This window comes from Colias eurytheme, chromosome 4 (assembly GCF_061535395.1).
Source record: "Colias eurytheme isolate Ceu_HAF_F1 chromosome 4, ilColEury1 Martin Lab GWU primary, whole genome shotgun sequence".
NCBI classification, from domain to species: Eukaryota; Metazoa; Arthropoda; class Insecta; order Lepidoptera; family Pieridae; genus Colias; species Colias eurytheme.
The window spans coordinates 9,654,431-9,675,959 of record NC_142983.1 but is presented as its reverse complement, the minus strand read 5'-3'; the positions used below and the strand labels follow the sequence as shown (position 1 = coordinate 9,675,959).

Here is a 21,529-nt window from a genome sequence, read left to right as displayed (position 1 = left end):
GAGAAGAACTAGGGAAAATTATTAGTTTCGTTTGTCTTAATTTGTTCGTAAATCATTTCTATTAGCAAACGTGAAACGGAACAAGTAACAACTCGTCTGTTTTTAAACGGACATATTATGTACGTTATAAATTGACGCAATGATGCGTAGTGACTTCCGACACTGGTGGTCACATTATAGAAGAGAGGACTTCTATCCTGGAATACGTATCCTGGAAAGGAAAATAGCTGAATGATCCATTAATTTCTAGTAATTTAAATTTCATTCAATACAGTTTTTAAATGATTACTAAACGTGATCATCTGTAAACTAATGTCAATGCGATGCCTGTCAAATAGAATTTTCTATTGTCAAACTTCAAAGTCATCTCTGTTTAATGTTTTTCGGGCTGATTTGTTTCCTTTCCATAATCTATTCTGCGCGTTCGTGTCCAGGAAGTTTATTGTCAAATGGTGAATAAATGTCTGTAAAGCCAATAAAAATGCCGTCGGCGACGAAAGATTCCACTATACTGAAGATCGCGGTGGAAATGCTAAATGCGCCTGATAAGGTGCCACAGTTGATAGAGTTTGACCAAAGTCAGCCTCTGTCGAGTATCATTCAACTGCTCTGTAAGGCGTGGGGCCTCCCAGACCCTTCCAATTATGCACTACAGTTCTCTGAAAGCAACAATCAAAATTACATCACGGAAAAGAATAGGAATGAAATTAAGAATGGATCAGTGTTACGACTTGAACAGTCTCCCGCAAAGACGGTTCAAGATATATTGGCCAAAATAAATACAGGTACAGAACCCGAGCAATGTACTGCCCTGACGAAGTTATCTACTGTAAGCAGCGATTTAACTTTTGCACTGGAATTTATTAATAAAAAAGGATTGTCTCTCATTATAAGCAACATTGAAACAGGAAAATTCAAAGGTAGTGCATTAAAATACGCGTTAGTCACTTTTGTTGAATTGATGGACCATGGAATTATATCATGGGATATTTTAGAAAATCAGTTTATCAACAAAGTTGTCAGTTTTGTAAGCAATCAAACTAACACACAGGATCCTAAGATCATCCAGTCCTGTCTATCTATACTCGAAAATATTGTATTGAATAGCTCTGGGAAGAATTCCCATGTTGAAAAAGAAATAACTATTCCGAGTTTGATTTCCCATTTAGAGAACTCCGACAGAGTGATCCAACAAAATGCCATAGCCCTTATAAATGCAATCTTCTCCAAAGCAGATTTGACTAAAAGAAAAACGATTGCTGCAACATTATGCTCCAAACAAGTACGCAATAAAATATATGAAAATCTTATTACAAAGAATGTATCTAAGGAAGCATTGGGTACAGAATTGGCACATCAGCTCTATGTACTGCAGACTTTAACCTTGGGTCTCTTAGAACCAAGAATGCGGCAAAGAGCTGATGTCCAAGAGCAGGAATCGCAAGAAAAAATAAAAGAGCTTAGAAAATATGCATTTGAAAGTGACAACAACACAAATATTGAAGTAACAACAAGAAGGCAAGGTGGGAGCTTGACCAAAGACTTCAAGAAACTTGGCTTCAAATGTGAAATAGATCCAATAAAGGATTTTAATGAAATACCACCTGGAGTGTTGGCATTAGATTGTATGCTGTATTTTGCAAGGAATTACAGGGAAGATTACACAAAGATTGTATTGAGGAATAGTTGCAGAGCAGATGAACAAGAATGTCCATTTGGTAAAACAAGCGTTGAATTAGTCAAGCTGTTATGTGAGATATTGCACATTGGTGAATCTCCCAGTGAGCAAGGCCAAACTTATCATCCATTATTTTTCACTCATGACCATCCCTTCGAAGAGCTATTTTGTATTTGCATTGTATTGTTGAATAAGACTTGGAAAGAAATGAGAGCGACCACCGAAGACTTTATTAAAGTACTAAGCGTTGTGAGAGAGCAAATTACGAGAGCATTGGCAGCTGCGCCAAAAGGATTTGACAAATTCCGACAGAAGGTTAAAGAACTAACTTACAACGAAATAACACACTTGTGGCAACAAGAACGAACAAACAGAGAAGTATGGGAATCCCATGCAAGACCCATTGTTGAATTGAAAGAGAAGATCACCCCTGAAATAATAGATTTAATTCAGCAGCAACGTCTGGGAGTGCTTGTTGGAGGAACAAGATTTAAGAAGTACATGAAAATCAATAGAAAAGATAAATTTTGGTTTGTGCGTCTGTCGCCGAACCATAAAATATTGCACTATGGAGAGTGTGACGAAAAGAGCACACCGAGTTTGGAAGAACTTGGCTCTAAGTTAGCAGTTGCTGATATTAAATGTGTTGTGGTTGGCAAAGATTGTCCACACATGAAAGACTTGAAGGGCAAAATAAGTAGCCCTCATTTGGCGTTCTCTTTAATACTGAAGGCTGCCGAAGTTCCATCATTGGACTTTGTCGCTCCAGATGAACAGATCTTTGATTACTGGACAGATGGCATAAATGCTTTGCTTAAAGAAAAGATGACGAGTAAATCGTATGAGAATGATTTAGAGACGCTGCTATCTATGGATATCAAAGTTCGATTGCTTGACGCCGAAGGTATCGACATTCCACAGGACCCACCACAAATTCCACCAGAACCAGAAGACTATGACTTTTATTATGAGAACAATTAATTATCAGTATTATTTATTGTAAATAATATTAACTATATTTAATATGCACAAATATGTATGTGCTTTAGAAGGCATAATTTGGACCAGATATTTTATTTAATACATTACATAGGATTACATTTAAAATGACAAAATAATTATTATAATTATTAATTATCAATTATTTTATTGTTTATTAGATATTTTTTTGTGTATAAGTGATGTTTTAATTATTTTAAATGTATATTGAATCATTATGTACTTTAATTCAAGCTTATAATCTTTTGGAAGTATATTTGAATATACCAAAGACAATTATTACCATATCTAAAAAAATAAATGTTTAAGAATATTATTTTATTTTTATTTCTGACATATTTAGTATGATCCTTAATTTTCTAGTGAATAATATATTTAAAAGATAAGTACAAAATATTGAAAGCTAAATTTGTATACAAGTAAATAAATAAAAATCCCAACCAAGACATGATGATGAAAAGAATGTCATACTCATTTATATCTTTATTTATAACATTTACACTTTGCCTACAACAGGTAAAAAAAAAACACCAATACACAGTCACGTTTAATTAATAATACTATATTTATTGCATCTTTGACACCTCAAACTTGGTGTTTATTATTTCTTCATCAGAATCTAATAATGGTAATGTGCTAGTAGGTATATTTTCTTCAACCCATCGTAAGTCTGAGTCGAGTGAAGTTGTGTTCGGTTCTGGAAGATCGCGATTATCTGAAGGTTCGCTAATACTTGTGCCGCGCATTTTGACCCCGTAAGCGTCGTTCACGAATTGTTCTTCTTCATCTGTTGAAACAAAATAGTAATAATTGTTTACTTATAAAAAATAAAAATAAAAATTGTTTACTTATTTTTACCTAATTACAACTGACTCCAATTTGTAACTGAGATAATGACGTGAAGATTCTTTTGGCCGTTTGTTTTTCCACGCACACATTTTATTAGAAAAAATAAATATCGTAATGAACAAAATCTTGTTAAATACTTCTTTGCCGTTACAAAAACTATGAATGACAACACACTTAAAGCATAATATAAACTTTTCATTGCAAAATTTCTTCAGCACAATTCCTTGGTTGTTAAATTATCAAAAATAAAGTTTAAATTTGCGAACGCCGCTTCCATCCATACTTCTTACCAAACCTACACAAAAAATGCAAAAAAAATATATTTCCACCTACCCTCATCATCTTCAGCATTGTCTAGTAGCGGTGTGAACGCATACCGCTGGTTGTTGTTCGTCGGCCGCCACAGTACCATGATAGCCGCGAGCACACAAGCGAATAGAATGTGCCAGAACGCTTCATCCATCCATACTTCCTTCCAATCCTGTAACAATTATTGTTTTTAGACAAAAAAATAAACGTCTTTCAATTTGGCAAAACTAAAAAAGGTAACAAATAAATAATACAGTCGAATTGAATACTCCTCTTTTTTGAAGTCAGTTGAAAATAGTATTAATATTTAGTTAAGTTTCTTTACGATAAAAAAATGCCACCATTTGTTCTGAACGTACAGCAATAGTGGTAAATTTATGATGATTCGTGATATTTCTAAAATTGTATAGGAACAAATCACTATCTGAATCACTACTGTACTTACCGTAATACAAAATAGAATCCTGTACGATTTAAGGGTGTAGAGCATAAATATCACAGATGCAATGACAGCGAATATTAGCGTGTTTGTGAAATATCTGTACAAGGCCAGCTTTATTGCATTCCTGGAACAAAATAAGGATTTTAGCACATTCTACATCATACATCATCATATACAGTTTCTCTATACATATATAGTGAGTTATCATAAAAGATGAAATACTATAATATATATTGAGCACACTTGACTAGTTTCAATCGAATTTGTACGCAGTGCCTAAAATACGGACGACAAAATGATATTTTTTTTTTATTACTACTACACACTTATACATAATAGTAGCTAAACGCTACAGAACGGACATTCCGCCTCCCGCCAAAATTAAACTTACCTCACCCCGCACGATCGTGATTAAAATGGGCCACATTTTTCTGCAAGGACGATACGCAACGAAGATTGACAACATTAATCAAATTGACTTAAAGTATTTTTTTTTATTTTGGATTTGTGATTATCGTTTTTCGTAGAAAATGGTTAGATATTGTGCTGTTTACGGATGTATTTCATCAGAAAAACGCGAATTTTTTTTTACGCTAGTCACAAATGTGCCAACCATAAAGCGTTAACACACACATTTGCAGTCTCTACAGTGTGACTGTCAAAACGATAATTTTGTATGGAGTGTCCGGGGTGTGCTTCAACACAACTTAACACTAAAATATACATAAACTCACCTCCTCAGTTGCAGCGTGCGCATCGTATGCGCTAACGACACGAACACCCACCAACAGATGGCGCTGTCCAACAACGAGAGCGGCGCCTCAGATAGCAACAAGTCCCTATTAGAATCATCCGCCTTGTGGTGCAAGCGGAGCCACGCGTCTATACTAGCTAGTAAAGCCCATAGAGCACCCGTGCCGAGTACCCGTTGGAGCGCGGGACCGAGCCTCGGCCTGGTTGGAAAAAAAAAATCAAAGACAAATATAAGGCCGGAAGATTAAAAATGTTGTGTGGTTTTATGAAACCACGGTAAAAGTGAAACTTGCTTTATACCTACTCGGCAGCCGACCGTCACGCGACATGCGCTACACAGACCAAAAAGTTTGAGACCATGTAATAAAAGTTTCACTTTAAAAAATAAAAAGGCGGGAAGTTTAAAAAAATGCGACTGAAAAAGTATAGAAAAAAATTAAATTGGCGGGAAAAACACTGGATGGAAAAAAATGTGTCAGCGTGAAATGTAATGTCATAGTTGGATATCATCACTACATAGTATAAAACAAAGTCGATTTCTCTGTCCCTATGTCCCTATGGGCTCCTACACATAAACACGATACGACGTCGCGTCGTACAACGATGCGGCGTCGTATCGTGTTTATGTGTGGGAGCCCTTATCGTGAAACGATACAGGGCGATTCGTCCTCCCAGTAACCCGCCCGTATTAGCGGGCGGCGCCAGCAACCTGCTGCAGAGGACGAATCGTCCTGAACAGCATCCCTCACGCAGCCTCCTTCGGAGGCCGCGTGTGCGAAGACCACTCGCGCGTGAAACGACGCCGCATCGTTGTACGACGCGACGTCGTATCGTGTTTATGTGTGGGAGCCCTAAGTATGCTTAAATCTTTAAAACTACGCAACGGATTTTGATGCGGTTTTTTTTTAATAGATAGAGTGATTCAAGAGGAAAGTTTTAGTACTTTATATAATTTATTATGTTTTAGACAAAGCGGGCGAAGCCGCGGGCGGAAGGCTAGTTTAGACTAAAAGAAACAATAGTAGGAATTAAAGTGTTTTTTTATTAAGAAATCGAAAATAAGAGGTAGTAAAAATTAAGTACTCAATCCAAAATTACACAGAGTAGAAACATGTACTATTGTACAACTTATTAGTTGTACATGTTAATAAGTTAACAACGTGAAAACTTTTAATAACAATAGGGCTGTAATACTTCAATATTTATCAGTACTGTGTCCATATTATAACAATAAAACTCACTTGACAATCCCAAAGCCAAGCGACACGATGATGACGAGCATGCGAGCCAACGCACGCTTGGCCACCGACACCCACTCGGCGAACATGAACACGCCCGCGTTGAAATAACTGACGAAACATTAAATTACAATTATTTTAGACTAAATTTAATTAATTGAATGGGTGCATTTTTTATTTGATGTCATACTTCAAAAGTAGTTCTAGGTCGAATTATTTACTAGACCGTATAGTTTAAGTTAGTTTCTAAAGTCTGGATTATGAAATTTGCATTCCGAAAATTTGTACTTTATAATCTTAATACAATGGGGCTGTCATGAACATTCGTTCAAAAGCCTTGAATAAATGATTGAAAAAAAAATCTTAATACTTAGTTAGAGAATGAAAGATAATACCAAGTAAGTAAAAAAAAATACTTATAAAATATATAGTCTACTTGAAATGAGAATATTCCAATCAGTTTTCCAAAAAGCCTACATAAATCATAATAAAAAAATCATACATACCCAGTGCTATTAATCGACGAATACACCCCATAATACGTAGCACTTTCCACCATACCAAGCAACGCTACTCCCCCAATCCAATACTGTATTCTTAGTAAATCACGCCATTGTAGTCCACACACGATCAGCCAACCCGCACATAATACTGCGTACACACCGCACATTACACCAAAGAACTGAAATATACATAATAATTAACATTCAGAATAGAACACACAAAAAAAAAGACGGGTTGCACTCCGGGAGTGCCGGCTGAAGTGAAAACTTGATTAATAACGTTGAGCATGTTTGATATTTTAATGGTATCCGTCTTACGCTTTTTCGATCAGGTCACGTGTCCTGACGCGAGTTTAAGATTTTATACCCATTACAGAAAAAGTGCTCAACGACGCTAAAGAAGTTTTCACTTCAAAAAATCAAATAATAAAAAATAAATTTGAAACAACTGGCGAATTTTACTTTTTTAAGAATGAAGGAATTACTATAAATCTTAATCTAGTAAGATATAATAGATTCGAGATACACTTACATGTCTATCAAAAGAAAATTGTGTACTAAAAATAACATTCACATTAGAAAATAAGTTGTATAAGTAATACATATTTTAATAACAAAACAATTAATAATTTGATGTATAGGTACAAAGTTTTACAATTTTCAAAAAAAATCATATAATTTTTTACATTGACCACCTTTTTTTTTCCTTCATCAAACAAAAAAGAAATATATCAACTTACCGGTAAAAACGGCCAGATAGCCGCGGACAAATAGCCAGACGGTGCTACCATTTCAATATGCATTGATGCTTCATACTTAACACTACTCCTCACAGACATGGTCAGAACATAGACACCTTCTCTTTCCACTGTTAATAATGATGGAGTAAGCTAAAAAGTAGAAAAATTACAAATTTTAAAAGATTAAATACACTTTATCAATTTAAAATATAGATAACTAGCTTCCGCCCACGACTTTGTACGTGCATCCCCGTTTTTCCCCGTTCCCGCAAGAATTTCGGGAAATCCTTTCTTAGCGGATGCCTACGTCCTAACATCTACCTGCATGCCAAATTTTCGTGCGTTGATAGATCACTATATCAGTCACCTTTGAGTTTTATATATATAGATTTATGATTTCTGAAGTTATTTATAATGCAGCAACAATCTGACTTCAATAACAAAGCAACAAGTCAGTCATTAATAACTACGTTTTTGTGGTGAAACTCGGCACGTTGAGACTAATATTTCAAAGTCGCGTCATGGCAATACCCGTCTCATTGTGGAGTAAGGCGACGATTTTGGTGTTTATCTTTTAATCTTGCCAAAGAAGTTTCACTTCTGACTCGTGTGCTCGTCACACACGCTCTTTTTTATATAGGATACTTTTTAAACCGATAAATATGGGTCTTATTTTTTTTTATTAAAAACTAGTGGTCCGCCCCGGCTTCGCCCGTTGTACATATTTCGCAATAAAAAGTAGCCTATGTCCTTTCTCGGGTATCAAAATATCTCCTTACCAAATTTCATGCAAATTGGTTCAGTAGTTTAGGCGTGATTGAGTAACAGACAGACAGACAGAGTTAATTTCTAAAAATTTATAATATTAGTATGGATAATGTTAATACTCACAGACTTTACACTTTGATCAGCCTCAGATCCTTTATCTTTTTCATTGTAGAAAAAAATGGGATTCTTGCCATCGCACGACACTGTTTGTACTACATTTATAGCCTGCGCCGAGCTGTGGTTACTTATGAACACAGGTTGCACAACCACATTTGAGCAGTCTACGATTCGCTGAAAGTTATACACAATTATTATAACTATTGTATTTATTTAATACTCATCTCTAAACGACACTTAAAAAGTGTTTTTTTTTTTTTTTTTTTGTGTGGTGTCTCTCAATGTTAGCCAGAAGGGCTTCTACATTTTAACGCGGACGCGGGGGTGAACTGAAGGTTCACCCTGGTAGCGACATGCACAAGGGCGTCCCCCCTTGACGGGGACCACGAACCTCGGCTTGAGCTGTCGCTTGAGTGGAGGAGGCCAGAAGGGCCCTAATCGGACGGGGTAAAAAGTGTAGTAGAAGTATTTTAAAGGTAATTTTTGATAGTTAAGTTGAACAGTAAAAACAAAATAATAATTAAAACATCAGTGACTGGTTATATAAGAAATATCAACTTAATTTAAGCACAAAAAGTAAGTTTTATGTAAAGTTATTCTGCATATAAATGTTAATGCATTCAGATATTTTGTGATAGATAATAATATACTCTACTATATTAATCTAAAATATACTCTATTATATATTTATTAATCTCAGAACTATGAAACAGATTGTTCAGTAGGCTGAAGGCCACCATTTAAGCATGTCTATTTTAAAAAGTATACATTTTGTTTTAAATTAATTTCATACAATGTTTTGCTTCAAGCAATTAAGTTAATTGACTATACCATACTCTAATTATTATCTTTTAAATTATCTTTTATTTAAACATTCCATTAGTTATTATCATCAGTACATATTAGGGTTTTATAAAGTAATATTCAAAACTATTAATAATTGAATAAAAATAAGAGCCATACATTTGATTTTACGCATAATTTCTTAATAATAAATTTGGTAATTTACCTTTTCGAAAAAATGGTTGTATTCTGGAGAACATGGTGTCTGCCTCCAAGAATATGCTACAGTTAAATTGGCAGCCTCTTGGCAATGTACTGAAAATTAATTAGATAAGAAAAACACTTGATATGCACCAAACAAACTTATCAATTTCTATTTTATAGTGAGTATACATAAATAATAAGTAATTACATTATATTCTATTTATTTTTATGTATTATAAGCGAGTTTTAGGATTTAAAAAAAAGTGACACATTTAATACTTACATACAATAATTAATTTTGAGTCCTTAAACAATGATTTTGCTACCGTAAAGTTACAGGTTTCCTGAAAATAAATTATTAATAAAACTATGTACTAGACACACTTATTTTCTTTATCGACGTTAGAAGAGTGATATCGCTATCACTAAAATTCTTAAATTTACAATGAGTCATTTGTACAACTTAATATTGAGTAGGTGGTAGGTGGTATAAAATCGATAATTTGGACACATGCAGAACAATCAGTAAACCCATTTATGAACCTTTAATGAAATCGTTATCACTTACCCCATTAAGTAGTAAGTCCCATTTTCCAACATCGGAAAAACTTATAACAAATCTAAAGGCTGCTACGACTAGTATAAATACAGTTCTTAAAACATACATCGTATCACCTAATCTACTAACAGGGTAACTATATTAATTATTCTCTATAAAATATTGTCGGAACATATTTCCAATGCTTGGAAAATACAAAATATATTTTTTAGCATTAAAAATTTATTACATTTTTCGATCAAACACACTTGACGACTCCTAATTCCTAAAACATGACGTTTATAAACTGTCACTGTCATAAAGTAATTCCATTTTCCACAGATTCGCCCTGGGGATAGGATTACTTTAATGCTACAAGCTTGCTACAAGCAAAGTTTGCAATTTTTAACCTAAATTAAATATAATAATAATTTTAGTTAAGTTTTGAAAGTATAAAATTAAATATAGTTTTGTGATTAATTAACAGTATTCTAAAACGTTTCTTTTTGTCTGGTACGAGTATTCAAACTACCAGTGTTACTATATAAGAAAGCAGACATCATTTCAGGAAATATTAATTTGCATCGTTAGGAATTTTAATAATTCCTGATATTATATTTTTTTTTATAATATTGTCTCAACCTTGTAATACCCTTTAGAGTTGAGGCGTTTTAAAATTAAATTTGTATGATAATTATAATCATGAAAATGGTGATATTGATTGAATTGGTACAAAGTGTTAGTTTTTACTCAATTTATTATATTTTAATGCGTTTCATATTTTTTTTAAATTTATTTTTGCAATAATGTTATACATGATTTTTTTACACTAATTTGGGTATTTAGATTTTATAAAATGGTCACACTACCGTCGACAGCCTTGGATTTGTGGTAGTTTCCGTGTCAAAATATTTTGTTTTGTTTAGTGTATTTTCCTTTTTTTGTTGTACTAATATGTAAAAACTAAGTCAAAAATTGTTAAGTTAAGTCTGAAATATTATATAACGACATCAGTAACGTCGAAAAGTTGTCATGTTTTGGAGGCGCCGTTCTCCATAGTCAGAGGTGTTAGTCATGTCAGATTGCGCGCTGGTAACCAATATAAGCGAACAAGATGCCAGTATGGACGTGGGGAACGACAAATCCCTCTTCGAGCCTACTGTTGAAATGATGGTAAATGATTTCGACGACGAGAGAACATTAGACGAAGAAGAAGCTTTGGCGGCAGGCGAGCACCAAGACCCAAAGGCGGAGTTGAATAGCCTGCAGCGTGAAGGTGATATGCCATTGGAAGAATTACTCGCTCTATACGGTTATAATAAAAACATGGATAAGTCAATTCCAGAACAACCTCCTGAGGTAGTTCCAGAAGAAAATGAGAAACCAGAGTCAGCTCTGCAGCAGCTTTATACTGAGACAACTGCTAGTCCCGAGGCTACGAGATGTCTCCGATCTGGTTCCAGACCGCCTTCAGAAGAAGAAGACGACTATGATTATAGTCCAGATGAGGATGATTGGAAAAAAACAATCATGGTCGGTAGTGATTATCAAGCTGGTATTCCAGAAGGATTGTGCAGTTACGATGATGCTTTACCATATGAAAATGAGGACAAACTATTATGGAACCCAAATATTATTGACGAAAAAGTGATAGAGGATTATATGAGAAAAATTTGTGCAATGAACTGTGGTACAGGCGTTGATGCTGTTCCACGGGGCAAGCAATTGCGTGATGACGAAGAAGCTCTTTTCCTTCTGCAACAGTGTGGACACAATGTTGATGAAGCACTTAGAAGAAGACGCATATCCTCTCAAACACCAGCTCATGCAAACGTGTGGTCTGAAGAGGAATGTAGGAACTTTGAAAATGGTATTAAAATTCATGGTAAAGACTTCCACTTAATAAGACAGCAGAAGGTCAGAACACGGTCTGTTGGCGAACTAGTCCAGTTCTATTATATTTGGAAGAAGACGGAAAGACATGATATATTTGCCAACAAAACAAGGTTGGAAAAGAAGAAGTACACATTGCATCCAGGTCACACGGATTACATGGACAGGTTTTTGGAGGAACAAGAAGCTACTGCTACAAGTGTGGTAAGACCAGTTTCACCGTCAATGATGGTTTATGTGCCTTCGCCTGCTACTCAACCTGACCCCTTAGCGTTGGGTGAAAAAGAAGTATTTTCACAGCTAGCCCACTCCTCACCTCCCAGGACATTATCAACTGGTGAACCAGAAATGGAAAATGTTTCCTAATACATAATGTACATTCTCCAGCAGAATGTTGAAATTTCTCATTAGCCCCCCATATGTACAAATAGTTACTAATTTAAATGACTAGAAGGATTTTACTAAACCTGCCTTAATATTTTATCATTATAGACTGTAAATATTGCATTATATAGAAATAATTGAAAAGTACTGTGGGTGAGGGAGGAAAAACGATAATAATATTGAAATTTTTAAGAAATCATATCAGAGCTAGTTGTCATTGTGAAATGGACAGATTTGATTGGTTGAATTGAAATTGTATGAAAAGGAAATGTGTAAGATTAACTTCATGTGAAAATAATGCAATAATAAGATTTTTATGGTTGGCATATAATGGCCAAGATTAGATAAGTGTTCCCTACAAATAATTTAATTGTGTAATACTAAATGATAAATTATTTTTGCATTATGGACCTTTAACATTATTTAAAATAAGTGTAAAATGCTTTGTAAATCATCAATAGGATGGCAGAACATAACATAACAGTCACAAAAGCTATGCATAATATGCAATCATTAGAAGAAAGTATAAAAATACCCAAAACTTAGTAGAATTTATCAATGTGTTTTTTGAATAGGCTAGTTATCACTAATTGGCATATTTTTCTTCCACATCTTATTTATAAATAAGGGTATTTTACTTTTTGGAGACCATAATATTCTTACTAACATTTGTTGTAGTTATTTTTTTCTTAGTCTTAAAGTTACTATAATTATGAGCACTATTTATTTTTCCTTTTATATTATTCCATGTCTACTTACTAACTTGAGCACCGAAAAGTTCAATTTCAGTGTGTTGTATTTAATTATTCATGCTTTTTACCATAACACTTGACTATGTTTAGTTATGTAGAATTATATTTAAATTTTTTTTTGAATACCAGGGTATTTTTACTTATAAGAAAATAATATCTTACTTAAGTAATTATTATTTTATTTATGATTTAATTCTATGATAATTAATCTTTTTCATTACTTTAAGTAATCAAAGCAATTTATCATATTGATTTTAATTTTATAGTTGCAACTGCAGATGCTATGTTGCTCTAGGCGATGTTTAACACGGAAATAATTATAATAATTTCTATAGCATTGCGAAATTACCGGCAATATTTGTAGAATTAATAATTTGATGCCTTATTAGTCCTGTCAATTTAAAATAGTACTGAAATAAAAATACATGAAAAAGAAATTTCGTTATATTGTAAACATTTTAAGATTGTAAATATAATATCTTTTTATTTGATAATGATTATTCAAATACATGATGCAGGAATCGATTGTTACAGTGCCCAGAAAAGCCGAAAATCATTAGAATTTATAACAACTTTGAATAATATATTTGAAGTACATATTGTACAGCTTTTTTATGTTTTGTACAATATTGTTAGACATTTGGTAGGTATGTGTTAATGTCTAATGAGTGTTAACCGTTTGATGGGATTGTTATTGGATGTTAAAGCATTACTAAAGTAATGAAGATGCATAACATGAATGATGGATGGTGTAAAAATTCGGAGAAAAATAATTTAAGAATAAACATTGTAAAATAAATTCTTGCTTTTAATTTTTCATCAAGTTGTAGTTAGATAATCTTAATCGGATAGGCGCTCCTAATCACAGAATTATACCACCAATCGAAAAATCATTCGCAGATGAAATACCTAAGTATGTATATAATTATTATTACTGTCCAGCTGCTTTAGGTTCAACTTGTTTGAGTAAGTTACTGGAGAATAATAGGTATAAACGAAAAACATTTTCATCTATTCAATTGATCCCCGTGACCGCCTCCTTCGTACAGGTTCAGGGTTCGATATCCGGTTGGACCATCGCGTTGGGTCATGGAGCTATGGTCGTAGCCATATCCCACAGGGAAACACGGGACTTTACACTCTTGTTTACTTTATCGTGAATTGCTAGCTTTCTATATATGTAAGAAAAATATTTATAAAGAAGCTATGCTTCAGAATTCTAACTTAAAGTATTTTTTTCCACATAATATTTTCTTTCTATAATATATTTTATTTACACATGTTTAAAAAATGGTAAAATTCTGAATGATGAAGCAAATGTCATGGCCCGTGGATGACATAATATATTTTAGACATTGACGTTTATGTTGAAAAGTTAAACCAAAGAATAAAATTTCCTAAATTTAATTTTTCTTACAGTTTAAAATAATATATTTGGTAATATAATTGTGTTATGAGTTCCAAGAAAATCTGTTGTTAACATAAAATTTTCTTTGAATTTGTATTGTAATTTGTACTGTAATAATAATGATCGTTACTGCCGACATGACTGCGAAGGAGATAATCAACGATTTTAAGGAGAACTATGGAAAAGTAAGAAAATTGCTGGATGAGGATAGTAAAAATGACCCTGAAAACGAACCTTACACATCAAAATATAAAGCTAAAGAGATATTGTTGAAAATGCGCGATGCATTGACTAACACATTAAATATCGAATCTACTCTCGATCCTTTAAAAGGCGATGCAATGTTAGGCATTGTTCTTCTCAACATTGGTATCATTGATATGGAGACAGAAGAGCTAACTGCTAGTGAGAAAATACTTACTGAAGCTGAAGAACTGTTGCTTCCCAACTCTTCTAAACCAGAAATTGTTACAACACTTATAAATATTGACAACAATCTTGGTATTCTGTGGTCCAATAGGGATGAACCAGAAAAGGCAAAATCATACCTTCTTAAGTCAAAAGACTTTTATGAAACATTCAAGTGTTCAATGCAAATGCCTTTACCGATTGAAAATATAATACACAATACTACTGATAGCGTCACTGGTGATATCATGGTATTAGAGAAGGCATATACACTAACACTGTATTACCTTGCTCAGGTTTACGGTTCTTTAAAAGAGGACCTTAAATCTGCTGTATATTGTCATGTTACATTACGAAGACAGTTACAGTATAATGACTATGAGCCAGTGGACTGGTCTCTGAATTCTGCAACACTATCACAGTTTTTTGCTGAGCGAAATGGTTTCTTTCAATCCAGGCACCACTTAGCTGCCGCTTCTACTATATTGGACCAGTATGAAGCTAAATTGTTGGAAGACGACAGTAATGATGAGGTGATGTTGGCTAAAAAAGAACAATTGAAGCATCGGTCAGCTGATGTGGCTCGGTGTTGGGCTAAATATTGTATTCTCTTGATGACTGCTTCAAAGACAAGGCTTATGAATGACGCAGAGAGAATGACAGAGGCAGTTACAGGTTAGTTCTTATTTATAATTAATTGCACACTAAAACAATGCTCAGAATCAGTGGTAGTTTAAAAAAATCATAAACACTTGTAAAATTTCACTTGTTATAAAAAAATTTCAACTTTATATTATGAGAAAGTAACATAGACTATGTGTATGGCAAATTTCCACAAAATAGATTATTGAATTGTTATTTTAAATGCTTTTGAAAATTAAGCTTTTACCTGTTATATACCATTTTCAAGAAAAAAAAAACACTTTTAATGCTCTAGTTTGACCATTAATAAAAATAAAGTGTTCTTTTTTATGTTGATGCTTTTATCTTATGATAAGTATGATTTTCAAACAAAATATTTTTGTAGCTATTAAAAAAACACACAGATTTAATATTTATTTTATAAATTACAGATATGTCCAACCTTCAATTAGAGGACAATGAGAATATTTGCGGTGGAGACATAAAAAACCTTATCTTCCCTGACCTAGATGTGACTAAATACGAAAACAAAATTGGCGATAAATTTATTCTTACGTATCAGGATGCGAGAGAAGTATTCTTAAGCTGTCAGAGTTGGTTAAATAAGGCCAAGGAATATTATAAATTGGATTCATTGGCGTCAGATTACATTGAGTTGATTCAAGACAGTTCACAGTCGTATGCCTACCTTGCGTTCTTTGAAGAAGATGACGAAAGAAGGTCGAAAATGCACAAACGACGAATTGATATGCTGGAAGACTTAATTAAAGAAATTAATCCCACATACTATTTACAGTATTGCCGACAGTTATGGTATGAGCTTGGCGAGGTGTATTCTGAAATTTTGAACATAAAATTGGACAAGCTGAATAAAACAAACGAAAAACCAACACCACATCTGTTAAAGAAAATAAACATGCTTTGCGAAAAAAGTATAGAGAATTATGATCACTTTTTAGATTCTGTCAAAGACAAAAACGGGAAGATGCCGGTCAAGTTAGAGCTTGATGTAATAAGGCCCGTGATTAGTGCGTATGCGTTTATAGGTCGGAATAGTATGAAGAGGATTGCGTTAGATAAACGTACGCAGTTGGTTCACGTTAAGAAGAGTTTTGATTCGTACCAAGCTGTAGTAGATATTTGTACAAGCGATAAAGACGCAGCGAAAATGATGCATGTGGAATTTAGTTTGTGTCAAGAAATGGTTAATATTTTGCCAATAAAAATTAAACGGCTAGAAACGGAACTTGCTGCTTAATTTTGCTTTGATCTCTGTTATGCTTAACTGTTGACAAATAGATTTTTTTTTTTTTTTTTTTTTTTTTTATTATTATTGACATCTGCGATCAGTCAACAGACTATGAGCAGATATTTTGACAGAATGATTTGGCGATTTGAGAACCAGAACCAGTGCCCTAATTCCCCTTTCTAACGTAGCTCAACATCAACATTAGCTCTTTTCAGACGTTTCCTGGGCTTTAGTTTCAGCAGTTGCTGGGAGAGCGGATTAGGATGCATAACAAGTCTTTCCTTATGCTTCTTGAGGTATTTTGTAGCTTCCTCCTTAATTGTAGGCATTTCTAAGTACTCATGAATTTCAGAGTTGCGAGTGAACCATGGAGCTGCTGTGAGCACTCTTAGGATTTTGTTTTGCACCCTTTGCATGCACATTAGGTTGGATTCGCTAGCGGAGGCCCAGAGTTGAATACCATATGTCCAAATAGGTTTTATTACTGCGCAGTACACTCTAAGTTTATTGCTTAGAGAAAGTGTGGATTGTCTACCCAAGAGCCAAAGTAAGTTTTTGAAGCGGAAGTTAACTTCTGTCTTCTTCTTCTTTATATGATCTTTCCAGGTGAGCCTACGATCCAAGTAGAAGCCGAGGTACTTCACGCAATTAGACTGAGGTAGAGTTTCTTGGCCCAAATGGACAGGCGGGCAGAGACCATGTCTAAGTGCAAATGTGATGTGATGTGATTTAGGCGCACTTGCTCTTATGCGCCACTTATCTAGCCAATCTTGGGTTTTATTTAGCTGATTTTGAAGAATATAGCTAGCTTTCTCTCGATCTGGATTGCATACTAGAAATGCGGCGTCATCGGCAAATGTTGCTATAGATACCCCTGGGTGTTGGGGAAGGTCGCTAGTGAAAATATTATATAAGACCGGGCCTAGTACAGATCCTTGAGGGACACCAGCTAAGCAAGCGAAGAGAGATGATCTGGCATCATGAACCTTTACCTGGAACATCCTTTCGCTGAGGTAAGATTCAATAAGTAAGTAATAGGAGTGAGGTAAAAACAGTTTGATCTTGCAAAGTAGACCCCTGTGCCACACTCGATCAAAAGCTTGCTGGACATCGAGGAAGGCGGCCGAGCAGTATTCCTTATTTTCAAGACATTCCCTAATAATTTGGTAAACGCGATGAACCTGTTCTACCGTGGAGTGCTGGTCTCGGAATCCATATTGATGATCTGGAATCAACTGAACTTGCTGTAGTTCTGTTTTCAATCTATGCAGGACTACTCTTTCCCATAGCTTGGATAAGATCGGAGTAAGGCTGATAGGACGATAAGATTGTGTTTCATTAGCTGGTTTACCAGGTTTGGGAACCATTACAATTTGCGATATTTTCCAAAGAGCAGGAACGTACGATATTTTAAGAGAGCTATTTATGAGAATAGTGAGGAAGACGATAGCTTTTCGTGGGAGTTCTTTTAGGATCTTAGCGTTAATCAAATCGAAGCCTGGAGCTTTTTTGGAGTCCATTGTAGAGATAAGTCTGGATAGCTCACGTGGCGTTGTTAGGCGCAGGGGTGGACAAAGTTGAACATCTTGCTTAAGGATGGTGTCTATTTCGGAATCCTCGGGTGTATTAGGTTCATTTGGTTTAAAGATGTTAGCTAGGTGGCTTGCGAAGACATCAGCTTTCTCTTGATCAGTGCGCGCCCATGAGTCGTTTGATCTAATGGGTGGAGAACAATTCTGTGGTTGTGGAATATTTTTAGTTGCTTTCCAGAGCGAGTGGACTCCATAAGCTTCAGGAGACATCCTTTCGAGATTGCTTTTTAGTGAATTATCTCTGGCTTCTTTTAGGAGATTTTTAAGGTCCTTAATAGCACGATTTAAGCGACTTTTATCTGTTCTATTTCTGGATGTCTGCCAGACTCTCCGAAGTCGTCTCTTCTCAGCAATTTTTTCACGAATTACAATAGGAGTAGGAGTATTATATGCTTTGTGTTTTAGTTCAGGAGTACTTATCCATGCAGCCACTTGAATGAGGTTTGTAATATAAAGACAAGCATTATCTACTTCATCTGCCGACTTCATTTGAAGTTTTAGTGTGATATTTTCTTCAAGGTATTGTCTGAAGTTCAACCAATTTGTTTTATGATTGAAAAGCGTGTCGTTATTTGGAATGCGATTTATAATACCTATACTAAGCCTTAATATAATTGGAGTGTGGTCTGAAGATCCGTCAAGACTGGATTCGATTTGAGTGTATTTTGGACAGATATTTTTTATGATGAAGAAGTCAAGAAGATCCGGAATTTTGTTATTGTCCGTGGGCCAGTACGTGGGTTCTCCTGTTGACAATGTTGTTAGATGATTAATGTCCACAGATTTTTTAAGTTCGCGTCCCCTGGTTAACGTAAGCCGAGAGCCCCAATGTGTGTGTTTCGCGTTCCAGTCTCCTCCTGATATAAACCTTTTACCAAGAGTGCGAAAATACGAGGTGAACATATCATCACTAATCCTATGTTTAGGCGGACAGTAGACAGCAGAGATATTAATAGCACCGAGACGGTCTTCTACTCTTACAGTTGTAGCCTGCAGGTGTTTTGCAGGAAAAGGTTCCAATAGACAATGTTTTACACTATTTTTTACGACAACTGCAGAACCACCATGTGCAACGCCATCGGGGTGAGAAGTAAAATAAACACAAAAACCAGGTATGCATATTTGACTTCTTTCTGTTGTATGTGACTCAGAGATAAGACAGACGTCAATCCTGTTTTCTTTAAGAAATATTTCTAGTTCATTTGTGTTGGGAGTAATGCCGTTGATGTTCCAGGCAGCTATAGTAAGAGAAGTCATTTTGTAATTTTTGAAATAAGGGTAGAGATAAGACTCACCAGGGAGCCTATTTGTTGAATGAGAATATCTAGCTTTTCACTTTGTTTTATTAGGATATGTTCTAACTTGTTGTTTTGTTCCTGGGTGTCCTGCCTTAGCTCTTGATTACTATTATATCTTTCTCCAGAAACAACTGAGGCATAAGTTCTCTGATGCATTTCGTTTGGGGTTGGCTCATAATTGGGGTTAGCAGTGGGCGGAGCTGTAATATTGTTATGGTTGGTCCTTGTAGTCCGAGGTTTATTACGGCGTGCTAAAATCTCTTTATATACTTCACATCCTTTGTAGTTGGCCGGGTGATTACAAGAACATAAAGCGCACTTAGCCGGTGTTGATCTATCTTTCTTCATACATTCTGAGGTTTTGTGTCCTTCACCACATTTGACGCATCTGTACGGACGCATACAATTGTTTTTGGAGTGTCCATATTGTTGGCATCTCTGGCATTGCACAATGGAATTAGATTTACGTGGATCTTCTATCTTAACTTTTTGGTTGTAGATATATTGAATATTCTTGATTTCGCGATTATTTATACTTTGTTCAACACACACAAAGAAAGTAGACGTTGGTAATTTCTCTGGGCCATAGCGAGCATTAATAATTTCACCTACAATTTTGTTGTTGGAACCTTCAACTGCTTCTCGAATAGCTTCGTGCGGTGTGCTGTGGTGAAGATTTTTGATGATAAAACGGTAACATTTGGAATCTTTAGGTGTGAATGTATGGCCGATTAAACCGTTTTCACGTATAACCGAAATAACTTTCTTGTAGCTTTCTATAGTATTCATCATTACTCTAATGATGTTTTTGTTTACTATTCTGTAGTTAAACTCAGATCGACTTACAGTTGTACTTATAAGTTTTGTGAGCTCATTAAGATCTTCAATGCCATAGAGAATTATGGGGGGAGGCTTGCTCACTGGTATTGGCGCATTATTCTCATCTTCAGTGAGATCGATGGGTAGGTTAGCAAACCTATTTCCAACTTGAGTTGAAGGTCCGGGTGGTGATAGCTCAGAAACTTTTCGTTTTTTGCTCCAAGGGACGCGTTGCCAAGCCGGTGGCTGCTTTTCAGAGGTAAGCGATTCAGAATCTGGACCAGGCATTTCTGCGGTGTTTGAATGTAGCTCTGAACTTAGTAAGGTAGACGATGTTCCTGCGCATTCTTTTGATACCGAATCCGTAAGTGAAATAGATCTCTGTCTATTAAAAAGAGATGGGTGAAATACTTGTTGAGCTAGGGTTTTCTTATTATTGGTAATATTACCACGCACTGGTTTCTTAGGTGATATTGTACTTTGAGTTGAATTCTTATCTTGTTGGCCAGGAGCTTGATTTTTAGCTCCAGTAAAATTACTACTATTTTTCCCATTCATGGCAAATTTAAATTTATTATATGGCAACACTAATGATTAATTTTCCAAACGTCAAATGACATTATGACATTATGGATAAAATAATTATCAAAAAATATGAGGGTAGTGGAAAAACTTTGAAAAAACGGAATGTCACGATTTTGATTTTAATCACAGTTTTTCTGGATAAACACTGAACACTATGCACTACTAATAATGTCACAGGATTATCACTGGTAAGAGTCACTTTTAATAATGTTCACACATAAAATATCAAAGTTTAAACACATAGAATTAAATAAATCTCCAACAGCACAATTGCGCGTGTTGACAGTTGACAGTTGACAAATAGATTGTGATATGCAAACATTTCTTGAAAAGTAACCATTTGTATTTATTTTATATTTGACGTAAATGTCAGTACAAATATAGCTCATGTATTGAATCTCTGTTTTATAAGGTTATAGACAAAAGAGCATGTTATGTTGCCATAGTATGTAAATGTATTCTCACATAAATTGTTTAAGACTTAAAAGAAGAAACAAAAACATGGAATATAAGAATACTCTACTTATAACATACATTTTTTATATTATGTATCATACCTACATAATATAACCGTTTTG

The 21,529-nt window shown here is 34.7% G+C and overlaps 4 protein-coding genes across 4 annotated transcripts; 3 read left to right on the top strand and 1 right to left on the bottom strand.

Annotated features, from left to right (window-relative positions):
* Positions 1–362: 362 nt before the first annotated feature.
* Positions 363–2,990, top strand: Ced-12 (engulfment and cell motility Ced-12). The gene has a single exon (XM_090101387.1). It carries the CDS (start codon positions 461–463, stop codon positions 2,657–2,659), a length of 2,199 nt encoding a protein of 732 aa, XP_089957513.1. The 5' UTR covers positions 363–460; the 3' UTR covers positions 2,660–2,990.
* Positions 2,991–3,145: 155 nt separating this feature from the next.
* Positions 3,146–10,198, bottom strand: LOC149909152 (Golgi-pH regulating cation channel). Its single transcript, XM_090101389.1, has 11 exons — positions 9,952–10,198; positions 9,667–9,727; positions 9,406–9,494; positions 8,403–8,570; positions 7,512–7,661; positions 6,775–6,950; positions 6,272–6,379; positions 5,012–5,230; positions 4,281–4,401; positions 3,860–4,007; positions 3,146–3,464 (listed from the first exon to the last, which is right to left on the bottom strand). The coding sequence occupies exons 1-11, from the start codon at positions 10,048–10,050 to the stop codon at positions 3,244–3,246; spliced, it is 1,560 nt and encodes a 519-aa protein (XP_089957515.1). The 5' UTR covers positions 10,051–10,198; the 3' UTR covers positions 3,146–3,243.
* Positions 10,199–10,789: 591 nt separating this feature from the next.
* Positions 10,790–13,401, top strand: LOC149909151 (mesoderm induction early response protein 1). Its single transcript, XM_090101386.1, has one exon. It carries the CDS (start codon positions 10,996–10,998, stop codon positions 12,178–12,180), a length of 1,185 nt encoding a protein of 394 aa, XP_089957512.1. The 5' UTR covers positions 10,790–10,995; the 3' UTR covers positions 12,181–13,401.
* A 910-nt stretch (positions 13,402–14,311) lies between these two features.
* On the top strand, positions 14,312–21,313 carry LOC149909150 (KIF-binding protein-like). The gene is made up of 3 exons (XM_090101381.1): positions 14,312–15,441; positions 15,840–16,710; positions 21,259–21,313. The coding sequence occupies exons 1-2, from the start codon at positions 14,478–14,480 to the stop codon at positions 16,664–16,666; spliced, it is 1,791 nt and encodes a 596-aa protein (XP_089957507.1). The 5' UTR covers positions 14,312–14,477; the 3' UTR covers positions 16,667–16,710; positions 21,259–21,313.
* The last annotated feature ends 216 nt before the right edge of the window (positions 21,314–21,529 follow it).